Source organism: Pan paniscus, chromosome 6 (assembly GCF_029289425.2).
Source record: "Pan paniscus chromosome 6, NHGRI_mPanPan1-v2.0_pri, whole genome shotgun sequence".
Lineage (NCBI taxonomy): Eukaryota > Metazoa > Chordata > Mammalia > Primates > Hominidae > Pan > Pan paniscus.
The window spans coordinates 79,845,835-79,859,792 of record NC_073255.2 but is presented as its reverse complement, the minus strand read 5'-3'; the positions used below and the strand labels follow the sequence as shown (position 1 = coordinate 79,859,792).

Sequence of the window (13,958 nt, the reverse complement as noted above, 5' to 3'; positions counted from 1 at the left end):
TCGGCCTCCCAAAGTGCTGGGATTACAGGCGTGAGCCACCACACCTAGCCGAACTCTTGGACATCTTAATTTTGCACACTGTATGCAACTGAAAGAATGTTATCAGAAAAAAAAATAGAAGAGAGAAAGGTGTTATAAAAAAAAATCCAGCGAGGTGCGGTGGCTCATGCCTGTAATCCCAGCACTTTGAGAGGCCAAGGCGGGTGGATCACCTAAGGTCATGAGTTCGAGACCAGCCTGACCAACATGGCAAAACCCCGTCTCTACTAAAAATACAAAAATTTGCCAGGCATGGTGATGCATGCCTGTAATCCCAGCTACTTGGGAAGCTGAGGCAGGTGAATGGCTTGAACCTGGGAGACGGAGGTTGCAGTGAGCCAAAATCATGCCACTGCACTCCAGCCTGGGCAACAAGAGTGAAACTCCATCTCAAAAAAAAAAAAAATCCATGGGTATGTTAATCAAGAAAAATGACAAGACAAATCTCAATCATTTTAGGAGGTTTTTTGCCAAAGTTAAGGATGTGTGCCCTGGAGACAAGTCTATGTCTTTCTTCCAAGATCATTTTGAGGACTTCATATTTAAAAGGAAAAGGGTGGGATGTTGGTAAGTATACAATTTTCATGTAAGAAGAGGATAGAAAAATACAGTCATTCATGCCTTTGTCTGGCTCAGTGAATCTGCATTTTTTTTAACATAAGATGACACAGACAAATAGGGCAGAAGAAAAATGCAGGGAACCTGAATTTTTACATAAGATAACATAGACAAAATGGGGCAGAGGAACAGATAGGCATCTGTGTCCGATGGAAAGGGGAGTGACTGAACCTATAAACTATCAATTTACATTTCTATGATAAAATTTTAACAGAAACACCTTGGGGTAAAGATCTGCAGCTCACTAGGAATTTTATTGTGGACACATATGGGGGGAGGTATGCAGCTTTTCATCTTTTAACCATCTTATTTAGGAACCAAAAGGGAAAGGCAGGTTTGTGTGACCCAGTTCTCAGATTAACTTCTCTCTTTGGCTTAATGAGTTTGGAGTCCCAAGATTTAATTTGCTTTCACAGGTGCACATGAATAAAGCAATTTCTTAGAGATTTATAAAGAGACTTAGATTCTGACACAATAATAGTGGGAGACTACAACACCCCACAGACACTAATAAATCACTGAGGCAAAAAATTAACAAAGATATCAGGACCTAAATGTAACACTTGACCAAATAGTCCTAATAGACAGCTACAGAACTCTTCATCTACAAACTACATAATATACATTTTTCTCATCACCATATGGCACATACTGTAAAACTGACCACAATCAGAAATAAAACAATTCTCAGCAAATTCAAACATCCCAAAATTATACCAACCACAAACTTAGATCATAGCCTGATAAAAATATAATTGAATACAAAGAAAACCACTTGAAACCATACAATTACATACAAATTAAATAACCTGGGCTGGGCATGGTGGCTCATGCCTGTAGTCCCAGCACTTTGGGAGGAAGAGGCAGGCAGATCACTTGAGGTCAGGAGTTTGAGACCAGCCTGACCAACATGGTGAAACCCTGCCTCTATTAAATATACAAAAATTAGCCGGGCGTGGTGGTGCATGCCTGTAATCCCAGCTACTCGGGAGGCTGAGGCACAGAATCACTTGGGCCCGGGAGGCAGAGGTTGCGGTGAGCCGAGATTGTGCCACTGCACTCCAGACTGGGTGACAGAGTGAGACTCTGTCTCACAAAACAAACAAACACCTGCACCTGAATGACTTTTTAGTAAATAATAAAATTAAGGGAGAAATCAAGAAATTCTTTGGAACAAATGAGAACAAAGTACTGCAACACAGCTGACACAGTGTTAAGAGGGAAATTTATAGCACCAAATGTTCACATTAAAAAGTTAAAAAGATCTCAATTTAACAAACTAACATTATAAATAAAAGCATGAGAGCAGCAAGAGGAAACCAACTTCTAAACTAGCAGAAGGCAAGAAATAACCAAAATCACATCTGTACCAAAGGAAATTTAGACATGAAAAACTATACAAAAGATCAAGAAACCTAGGAGTTAAATCTTTGAAAAAATTAATAAGTTAAATAAACCACTAGTTAATGACAAAGACAAGATCCAAATAAACACAATTAGAAATGACAAAAGAAGCATTACCACTGACCCCACAAAAACACAAATAACTGTTGAAGTCTGCTATGAACACCTCTATGCACACAAACTAGAAAATCTAAAAGAAATGGATAAATTCCTGAACAAATACATCCTCCCAAGACTGAGCAGAAAAAGAAATTGAATCCCTGAATAGACCAATAACAAGCTCCAAAACTAAATTACTAATAAATAGCCAAGCAACCAAAAAAGGCTCAGGACCAGAGAGATTTACAGCTGAATTTTACCAGATGTACAAAGAAGAGCTGGTACCATTTCTTCTAAAACTATTCCAGAAAATTGAGAAGGCACCCTTCCCAACTCATTATATAAGAACAGTATCATATGATACCAAAACCTGACAGAGATATAACAAAAAAAGAAAACTTCAGGTCAATATCCTTGATGACCATTTATGCAAAAATCATCAGCAAAATACCGGCAAATTGAATCCAGCAGCACATCATAAAAGCTAATCCACTATGATCAAGTAGACTTTATCCCTGGCATATAAGGTTGGTTCAACATACACAAATCAATAAATGTGATTCATCACATAAACAGAAATACAGACAAAAACCACAAGATCATCGCAATAGATGCAGAAGAAGCTTTCAATAAAATTCAACATCCTTCGCATTAAAGTAATTAAAGGCCCTCAACAAAGTAGGCACTGAAGCTACATACTTCAAAATAATGAGTTATCTATGAGGAATCCACAACCAACATATGGAATGGACAAAGCTAGAAGCATTTCTCCATGAAAACTGGCACAAGACTAGGATGCTTTCTCTCACCACTCCTATTCAACATAGAATTGGTAGTCCTCACTAGAGCAATCAGGCAAGCGACAAAAATAAAAGGCATCCAAATAGTAAGCAATCAAGTGAAACTATCCCTGTTTGCAGACAACATATCTAGAAAAGCCTATAGTCCTCACAGAAAAGCTCTTTAAACTGAAAAATAACTGAAGCAAAATTTCAGAATACAAAATAAATGCACAAAAATCAGTAGCATCCCTCTACATCAACAACATCCAAGATGAAAACCAAATCAAAAACACAATCTCATTCACAATTGCTACAAAAAGAATATTTAGGAATACAGCTAACCAGGAAAGTGAAAGATCTCTACAACAACAATTACAAAACACTGCTTAAAGAAGTTAGATATGACACAAATAAATGGAAAATCATTTTATGCTCTTGGATAGAAAAGATCAAAATTATTAAAATGGCCATACTGCCCAAAGAAATGTACAGATCTAATATTATTCCCATCAAACTCCCAAAAACATTCTTAGCAGAACTTAAAAAAAAAAAACACCTATTTTAAAATTCATATGGAACAACAAAGAGCTCAAATAGCCAAGGCAATTCCAAGCAAAAAGAACAAAGCTGGAGGCACTGCATTACCTGAATTCAAACTATACTTCAGGGCTACAGTAACCAAAGAAGCATGGTAGTGGTAAAAAATAAATAAATAAAAAACAACAACAACAACAACAACAAAAAACAGACCAATAGACCAGTGCAACACAATAGAGCCCAGAAATAATGCCACACACCTACAGCCATTTGGTCTTCTCACAAAGCTGACATGAGGAATGCGGGAAGAATTCCGTATTTAATAAACGATGCTAGAATAACTAGCTAACACTATGTAGAACATTGAAAGTGGATACCTTTCCTACACCATATATAAAAATCACTCAACATGAGTTATAGATTTAAATGTAAAACTTAAAATTATAAAATACCCTGGAAGACTAACCTAGGAAATACCATTCTAACATAGAAACTGACAGAGATTTCATGATGAAGATGCCAAAAGCAATTGCAACAAAAGCTAAAACTGACAAATAGGATGTAATTAAACTAGCTATTTCACAGCAATGGAAACTATCAACAGACAAACTACAGAATAAAATAAAATATTTGCAAACTATGCTTCTGACAAAGGTCTAATATCCAGCATCCATAAGAAACAAACAAATTTGTAAGAAAAACACAAACAACCTTATTAAAAAGTAGGCAAAAAACATGAACAGATGCTTTTCAAAAGAAGACATACATGTGGCTAAAAAGTAAATTTTAAAAATGCTCTGTCAGGCGCGGTGGCTCATGCCTATAATCCCAGCACTTTGGGAGGCCAAGGCGGGTGGATCACGAGGTCAGGAGTTTGAGACCAGCCTGACCAAGATGGTGAAACCCCATCTCTACTAAAAATACAAAAATTAGCCAGGCACGGTGGCAGGCACCTGTAATCCCAGCTACTCGGGAGGCTGAGGCAGAAGAATCGCTTGAACTCAGGCGGGAGAGGTTGCAGTGAGTCAAGATCATGCCACTGCACTCCAGCCTGGGCGACAGAGTGTGACTCCATCTCAAATAAATAAATAAATAAATAAATGCTCATCACTAATCATTAGAGAAATGCAGAGAAAAACTACAATGAGATACCATCTCATACCAGTCAGAATGGCTGTTAATAACAGATGCTGGCAAGGTTGAAGGGAAAAGGGAATGCTTGTACACTGCCTGTGGGAGTGTAAATTAGTTCAACCATTGTGAAAAGCAGTGTGGTGATTCCTCACAGAACTAGAAACAGAATTACCATTTGACCCAGACACCTCATAATTGGGTTTATACCCAAAGAAATATAAATTATTCTACCACAGAGACACATGCACATGCATGTTCACTGCAGCACTATTCACATAGCAAAGATATGGAATCAACCAAATACCTATCGATGGTAGACTGGATAAAGAAAATATGGTATGGTAGGGCACGGTGGCTCACACCTGTAACCACAGCACTTTCGTAAGCTGAGGCATGCAGATTTGCGGAACTCAAAAGTTCAAAACCAGACTGAGCAATGTGGAAGAACCACGTCTTTACAAAAAATACAAAAAGAAAAATTAGCCGGGCATAATGATACACATCTGTAGTTCCAGCTACTTGGAGGGCTTAGGTAGGAGGATTGCTTGAGCCAGGGAGGTTGAGGCTGCAGTGAGCCAAGATCACACCACTGCACTTCAGCCTGTGCGACAAGATGAGACCCTGTCTCCAAAAATAATTATAATAAAAATAAAATAAAACAAAATATTTAATACAAACAAAATATGATACATAAACATCATGGAATACCATGTGGCCATAAAAAAGAACAAGAGCACGTCCTTTGCAGCAACATGGATAAAGCTGGAGACCATTAGCCATAGAAAACTAATGCAGAATAGAAAACCAAATATATTTTCTCATGTATAAGAGCTAAATAATAAGAACACGTGGACACAAAGAGGGGAACAACAGAGGCTTAGCTGAGGGTGGACGGTGAAAGAACAAAAAGGGTCGCCAGCCGGCGCGGTGGCTCACTCCTGTAATCCCAGCACTTTGAGAGGCCGAGGCGGGTGGATCACAAGGTCAGGAGATCGAGACCATCCTGGTTAACACGGTGAAACCCCATCTCTACTAAAAAATACAAAAAAAAATTTAGCTGGGCTTGGTGGCGGGCACCTGTAGTCCCAGCTACTCGGGAGGCTGAGGAAGGAGAATGGCCTGAACCCGGGAGGCGGAGCTTGCAGTGAGCAGAGATCGCGCAGCTGCACTCCAGCCTGGGCAACAGAGCGAGACTCTGCCTCAACAACAACAAAAAAAAAAGAACAAAAAGGATCAAAAAAATACTTGTTTGGTGCTATGCTTAGTATCTCAGCGATAAAATAATCTGCACAAGAAACCACCGACACAATTTTACCTATATAACAAACTGCACGTGTACCCCAAAACAGAAATAAAAGTTAAAAGGAAAAAAATCCATGGGTGGGGGAGAATGCCATGTAGGTGGGAGGAATGGTCTGTGCTACAGATAGTGGCCCAGATGGGGCTGTCCTCTGATTTATTTGCGTCCATGCAGGCAGATGAGATTATGAACAGGTGGTCCAGAATCCTTGGCTGGTGGAGAGAGCAGGCTGCTGCTGCAGATTCAGTGTCTGGGAATAGGAATATGTCAGGAGACTTGTAGACACTTTGGTGGGTTTTTGGCAAAAAACACTAGAATAAAAAAATGCTGTAGTGAAATTCCTAAGGGCGGTGCCTAGTCCTGGGAGGGGTGTGGACACATCAATGTATAATGGGTATGTTTGTGAGTGGGTGGAAATTCTGGGATGGCAGCTGCGAGAAAAGGGGGTCTATAATCAGACCTCCTTTCCTCTAAGTTTTCAGTCCTCTCTCACCACGGAAGGAGACCTGGAATCACAGGACAATGGGCAGTGTGACAGTCTGTGTACAGGAGAGTAGAGCGTCGCATTCCCAGACACCCAGAGTTCCACTCCAGGCCAGACCTCTGTGATATCTTTCTTTTGGCACCAAATCTGTAAAGTTTGCTTAACACCAAGCAATTCTCCAAAACTAACACATTGTTTAACATTTGAATTCTGACCCCAGAGTCAGCAGACCCTGATTCAGGGCTCAGTCCCACAACACTGTCCTCACTGCAGATGCCAGTCAAAAACCATATGGGCCCATCTGTGCTTCTAAACTACTGTTTGAAAATTTAGAATTCCCATAACTCCCTCAAGTTCAATAATTTGATAAAGCTACTCACAGAACTCTGCAAAACACTGTGGTTATGTCGACCAGTTTACTATACAAGATACAACCCAGGAAAATTCAAATGGAAAAAATGTATAGGACAAAGAAAAGAGATGGGGAAAGATGAAGCACATAGATAATCCTGGTAAATAGCTGTGATTAATAAAAGTCCCCATCCTTTGTGTTCTCCAGGAACAGTTTATGAAAAGAAACACCCTTCCCATTATGACTTAGATGGTACTCTTTTTCTTAACTGTTTAATAACCAAACACTCACTCTGCATATTTTCTTTTTCATATTAAAAAATTAGCTGAATTTTTCTTCAGTGGTCAAAAGAAAGTTCTTCTTAATCAAACTTCACTTAAGTTTATCTCCTTTCCACAGGCTCCTGAACTTTGAGGTACCCTCAGTCTGAGCCAACATACAACCCCATTTTTTGTCCCTCCTAAAGACTTGATGACTTCAGGATAAAAGTGTTCTAATCTAGTATTTGATTTTTTTCACCCTCCATTTGCCATTCCCCTGTGACCTTCTTTCTAAACTTCTTTGCTCCTCCCTAAAAAAAAAAGTCTTTGTCTGCCTTAAACTTTGCAATTCTTAAAGATCTTTTAGTTGGTATTTCCTTCTGTTGCAATACTCCTTTAAAATTCAGAATTTTTTTTTACAGAAACCTCATTCTGTTTTTACAAAAAGTAAAATACTGCCTCAAAACGATAACAACTTCATCTTTAGTAAGACTCTCTCATTCCCCTTCCATCTTAACGTTAACTGCATCTGCCTGTGGGTCCCCCGACGTCCAGGGCTCTGAAGCTTCTCTCAGAATAAAGGCTTCTTCCATGGCTGGGGTGAGCAGGGGAGGCTTCCAAGAAAGAACTAACTGGGCCTTTAATAACCTCCCTTCCCTTTGCAGGCTCAATATTAGCCTTAGCTTGGAATCACTGGGCACAAGCTTTAATTTCCATGTCAAGGTTATTCACTTGGGTTTTGAAACTGCTTTAAAAATTTGGCAAAATTATGCACAGTATTTATATATGGGAAGGAAATTTTTTTTTTCTTTTTTTTTGAGACAGAGTCTCGCTCTGTTGCCCAGCCTGGAGTGCAGTGGTACACTCTTGGCTCACTGCAACCTCTGCCTCCCAGATTCAAGTGATTCTCCTGCCTCAGCCTACCGAGTAGCTAAGACTACAGGTGCCTGTCACCCACACCTGGCTAATTTTTCAGTAGAGACGGGGCTTCACCATGTTGGCCAGGCTGGTCTTGAACTCTTGACCTCAGGTGATCCGCCTGCCTCAGCCTCCCAAAGTGCTGGGATTACAGGCGTGAGCCACTGCACCCAACCAAGGGAAGGAAATTTTAAGGTGCTTACATTTCATACCTCAGTAAGAAATGCAAAGTATTTATTTCTTTCAGATGATAAATGTATTATTCTATTATTTTCATTAAAAATTAGGTAGTAATCAATTAGTCATATGGGATTAGTAATCAAGAAGTCATACTTCTAGGAGGTACCAACTTTCATCTCATAAAATTTAGCATTAACCAGCTGGGTGCAGTGGCTCATGCCTGTAATCCCTTGGGAGACCAAGGCGGGCGGATCACTTGAGGTCAGGAGTTCAAGGCCAGCCTGCCCAACATGGTGAAACCCCGTGTCTAATAAAACTACAAAAATTACCTGGGCATGGTGGTGCATGCCTGTAATCCCAGCTACTTGGGAGGTTGAGGCAGGAGAATTGCTTGAGCCCGGAAGGCAGAGGTTTCAGTGAGCCGAGATCGCACCACTGCCCTTCAGCCTGGGCAACATCTCAAAAAAAAAAAAAAATTAGCGTTATCCTCACAAATCAAGATGATAGGATATAGAACAGAGGTATTCACTGTAACAAAAGTACCCTGCAAAAAGAGGAACTGATGCTTTCATAAATCTATGTAACTCATCAATTATCTACCACATTTTCTTGTAAAAATGTATTCATTTTCTACAGTCAAAATGGAAGAGAGGTTTTTTTCCTTTTTGTTTCCCTGCTAGCACTCTAAAAACTAAGCCTTGGAATACCGTTGGACATCACCCAGCCATAAAAAACACACCTGAGTAAATTCCTAAACTAAGTCTGGGAAAGAAAAAGGTAAATGAGAATTCTTAATAAATGGAATATATGATTAGATATTATTTTTCTCTGAAACTCACCTCTTTTATGCTCTGTAAATATTTTCTTAACTTTTAAATCATACTAATAAAATGCAAGTTATAGTTATAAAACTGAAATCAAAATAAGTGAACAAATCTTTTCAAGGTGACAAACCCAGGGAGTGGCGGGGCTGATTAGAAAACAGATGGGTCTGATGAGTTCATGTCCTTTGCAGGGACATGGACAAAGCTGGAAACCATCATTCTCAGCAAGGACAAAAAACCAAACACCGCATGTTCTCACTTATAGGTGGGAATTGAACAATGAGAACACATGGACACAGGAAGGGGAACATCACACACTGGGGCCTGCTGTGGGGTGGGGGGAGCGGGGGAGGGATAGCATTAGGAGATATACCTAATGCTAAATGACGAGTTACTGGGTGCAGCACACCAACATGGCACATGTGTACATATGTAACAAACCTGCACGTTATGCACATGTACCCTAAAACTTAAAGTATAATAAAAAAAAAAAAAAAAAAAGATGTGTCTGACTCATGTGTCAAGTCAGGCCACCCAAACACTAGATTCTCCTACCCCATCCTGCTCACTTAAGTGCTCAATGACCACCCTCTCTGTAGACACTGCCCTATGCCTCAGTGACTACTCCAAGTGCATTTCATTTTGCAAGTTCTTGTACCATCTCACTGGGGTCAAGTTTGATTTTTTTTTTTTTTTTTTGTCTTCTGGAATACTATTTTTTCTTTCGCAAATCTTAGAGAATCCAGGGGGCAGAAATTATTTCTGAGTTTTCCTCTCAATACCAGCATCTGATTGGCTGACCAGCAATGTACCTCTGAGAAATGGAAGTCGGGTTGAGTGAACACAATCTTAATGCCTCAAAGGGTTAGCTTTCCAAAGGAAGGGTATACCAGGAGATTCCTCTCAGCCCCAGGGCATCCACCTGCTCCCTTGAGAGGCTACACTCCAACCTCAGATTGTCCTATGTCTCCCATTCCCAGCTACCCAGAGTTCCATTCCAGGCCAGGAGCTGAAATTTACTAGAGATTCTAGCATACACAGCCACAGTTGATATCTTGATTTATCCCCAGACAGTACTGAAACCCAAGACCAGGAGAAAACTGAAAGGTGGCTGAGGACACATCACCCTGTAAAGTTTCCAAAGGGAAACCTTGACCCAAAAACATTCTGATAAGATCTCTGCGCCTAGGGAAGATAAAAGGAAAATAGGCACAGACTTTTTTTTACAATACAGTGTCAGGGGATTATTTTTTGTTTTCTTCTCATTGTAAATATTTTCAAATAGCAAACAATTTGTTTAAAGTGCCACCCAATAATTTGTCAACAATGATTAATTAAAATACAGTATCTAAAATGTACACTAAAGGACAAATAGTTGATAATGTGAATTAGGGAGGGGAAGCTGGCATTTGGGAATGTCAAAGGAAACTGGAAATTTAGCATTTTACTGAAAGTCAGTTAGGCTAAAAGAACGGGGAATAGGGAGTAGTCTTGAGACCCTGCTTGAGACACGTGAAAGTTGCAGGGGAAAATCTGTCCCCTGTGGAGTGTGAAAATAACTAAATGGCAGGCAATTAGACTGAGGTGGCTCTAGTCCCAGGGTTTTTACTTTTTAAAAAATCTAACTCAAATGCTTTTTTTTGTAAATTACTACATTGGGGAAAACAAAATTTAGACTTAATCAACCATGAACTGCCAATTAAGCTCTGATTACGTGACCAGAAAATTTCCACCTTCATCTAAAACTAAGAAACTACGTAACTCTACCTAACCAATTATTGAGTTTGCTTTCCTTCATCATGCACCTTATAAAAGTCTTTTCTTCAAGCCCCTCCCATGGAAAATAAACTACAAACCACAGCTGGGTGCTCTATAATTCTTCAATTACTCTTTGATTAAATTCTTTAATATTTTTGTGGTGACTTCCATAGATTTTTAAGAGAAAAAAGATGGACTAGGAACCCCACAGACTAAAGCTTTTCCCATTCATGAACCCCGCATCCCGAGTCAGGATTCTCCCCTGATGACCCTCCCGGCATCCCTGCACAATCGGGGAGAGATGCCGCGCTGCGGGTGCAAAGCCGCCCGGAGAGGGCTCCAGGCCAGGGCACAGTCACTGCGCAGGGAGGAGACAGGACGCCCAGGGTCCCGGCTGTCAGCCCAGCCGCCATCTTACGGCTGAAGGGGACTGAGGACCGAGCTGCGCCAAGGAGAACTCGGGGCCGCGGGGGACTGAGGGCCGAGCTGCGCCAAGGAGAACTTGGGGCCGCGGACTTTGGAGGCCCGAGTCCAGCCACAGCCACTTCCGATCGGTTCCAACCAGCCCCTCCCCCTCTCTCGGGATGTCGGACCCAGCACTCTCACCATTTCTAGGTTTCCAGGGAGTCCCGGCGTCTTAGCTGTGGATCTCCCAATATCTGCAGGTCACAGGGACACAGAGGCTGGGCCTCTAGGAGCAGAGGACACTGAGCAGTGAAGAGGAGAGCAGGAGCTCCGGCTGCAGCCAGAGACAAAGGCCCCGCCAAATCCCGGAAGCCGTCCTGTCCGCTCCAGCTGCATGCCTGATTGGACGGTTCCCAGCCCAGCAGTCCTGATTGGATAACGTTTGCTGCCCTGCTCCCTCAGGCCCTGAGTGACAGAAGCTGTGCTCAGATGCTGGGCTGGAAGAAGATAAAGTGAAACCTAAGCTGCAGGCTTTTCAGGCAGGGCTCCTCCCTGAGTTGAGCCAGGTCCACCCCAGAAGGCATTTGCATTTAACCTGTATATAAAGTCATATGCATTTATAAATAATATATTATGTGGCTATTCACACATGAAAATAATATAACAATTATTTTAAAATTCCAGATTTTATGCCCTTTCTGAATTCTGGTCCTTTGAGCAGGCCGATTGAGAGTTTAAAAAGGAGGCAATCCTCTGAAATAAAACGTGAGCCACATGTGTATTCTAAATTTTCTAGCAGTCAAACTTCAAGAAGGAAGAAGAAGGCCAGGCGCGGTGGCTCACGCCTGTAATCCCAGCACTTTGGGAGGCCGTGGTGGGCGGATCACGAGGTCAGGAGATCGAGACCATCCTGGCTAACACGGTGAAATCCCGTCTCTACTAAAAATACAAAAAATTAGCCCGGCGCGGTGGCGGGCGCCTGTAGTCCCAGCTACTCGGGAGGCTGAGGCAGGAGAATGGTGTGAACCCAGGAGGCAGAGCTCGCAGTGAACCGAGATAGTGCCACTGCACTCCAGCCTGGACGACGGAGTGAGACTCCGTCTCAAAAAAAAAAAAAAAAAGGAAGGAAGAAGAAACAGGTGGAATTCATTCTAACCATTTAATTAACCCACTATATCAGAAATATTATATTAATATCTGAGCAATATGTAATTATTAATAAAGTGTGTATATTTTTGGAACTAAATCTTTAGCTCTGTATTTTACCTTTCTAGCACATCGCAGTTCTGACCAGCCACATTCCGGACACCCAGTAGCCATACATGGCCAATAGCTGTCACATTAAAATGCAGCTTTGACAACAGGGGTTTGAAGGGCCTGAACATTCCTTTTCTGCCAGAGGTGAGGGAAGAGCCTCTCCCTACCAACATCTCTCTTCAGTTCTGAGGTGGAACAGACCGTGGCCATAAAAAGAGCAGAGGACAGCAGGAATAAAATAACCTAAGGTTGTTAAGAATTAATGTAATTAATATGTATATAATTAAAACTACTAGATGTATGAAAAACAATTCTGCATAGAGAATGTATAAACAAAAGCAAAATATGCTTTTAATGAAGAAAGTTAGAAACATTTTATCTAGTTTGAAATTACTTAATGATTGTTTCAAATTGAAAAAAGAAAAAACCAAAAATATAATATAAAAAGTTGAAAAATTTATTATAATAGACTATAAAATATTTATGAAAATCTACAGTAGCCAAAAATGACACATTTGATGGATTTATTTATAAGGTTTTATTAAAATTAGCTTTAGTATTAATAATACAGTAATACAAAAGTAAAAGTTGATTTTCTTTTGAACAAAAATTTTACATATCAATATGACATAGTACAATATTTTTGTCCACCTTTTGAATAAATTTTAAAATAAAGAAAGTAAAAAAGAGATAGAATTTTTCTCATGCTGTCTTTCTCAGGTTTTTTGACTGGAAAACTGAATCTCCTGTATCAAACAGTAAATGATTTTGTTTTTAAAATCTTTTAATTATCACTTTGGATAAATAAATGACTATTATTTTATGGTGATCTGTGGTCCTATTTTAGTGAAGTGTTTTAACCCTATGACATATTTGACAGGCTTCCCAACATCAAATTTTGCTTTAAAAGTGTCTTTTTTTTTACACCCCAAACTTTTGGATGCTATAGAGTGTCAATGCAGCATGCAAAAGAGTGATAAACAGGCAGGGGGAGGCGGGCAGATCACCAGGTCAAGAGATGGAGACCATCCTGGCCAACATGATGAAACCCTGTCTCTACTAAAAATACAAAAATTAGCTGGGCATGGTGGTGAGCGCCTGTAATCTGAGCTACTCAGGAGGCTGAGGCTGGAGAATGACTTGAACCTGGGAGGCAGAGGTTGCAGTGAGCCAAGATCGCTCCATTGCACTCCAGCCTGGGCAACAAGAGCAAAACTTCGACTGAAAAAAAAAAAAAGTTAACTTACATGGAAGCATTATCAAAATAAAAATAATGTTTGCCAGGCGTGGTAGCTTATGCCTGTAATCCCAGGACTTTGGGAGGCTGAGGCAGATGGATCACCTGAGGTCAGGAATTCAAGATCAGCCTTGCCAACATGGCAAAACCCTGTCTCTACTAAAAATACAAAAATTAAGCCAGACGTGGTGGTGGGTGCCTGTAATCCCAGCAACTCAGGAGTCTGAGGCAGAAGAATCGCTTGAATCCAGGAGGCAGAGGTTCCAGTGAGCTGAGATTGTGACATTACTCTCTAGCCTGGGTGACAGAGCGAGATTCTGTCTTAAAACTATATATATATATTTGACCTCCTTCGACTTATATTTTAATA

General features: G+C 40.6%; 1 protein-coding gene across 2 annotated transcripts in view; it reads right to left on the bottom strand.

Moving 5' to 3' along the window:
* Positions 1-11,664, bottom strand: part of LOC100974636 (zinc finger protein 107) — a 43,865-nt gene extending 32,201 nt beyond the window's left edge. The window contains exon 1 of one of the 2 annotated variants that reach the window (XM_063605750.1): positions 11,296-11,664. In XM_063605750.1, the coding sequence (XP_063461820.1) occupies positions 11,296-11,298 (3 nt within the window). In that variant the 5' untranslated portion in view covers positions 11,299-11,664. The remainder of the gene's footprint in view (positions 1-11,295) is intronic. The other variant, XM_008967727.5, reaches the window with a different exon arrangement.
* Between the last annotated feature and the right edge of the window lie 2,294 nt (positions 11,665-13,958).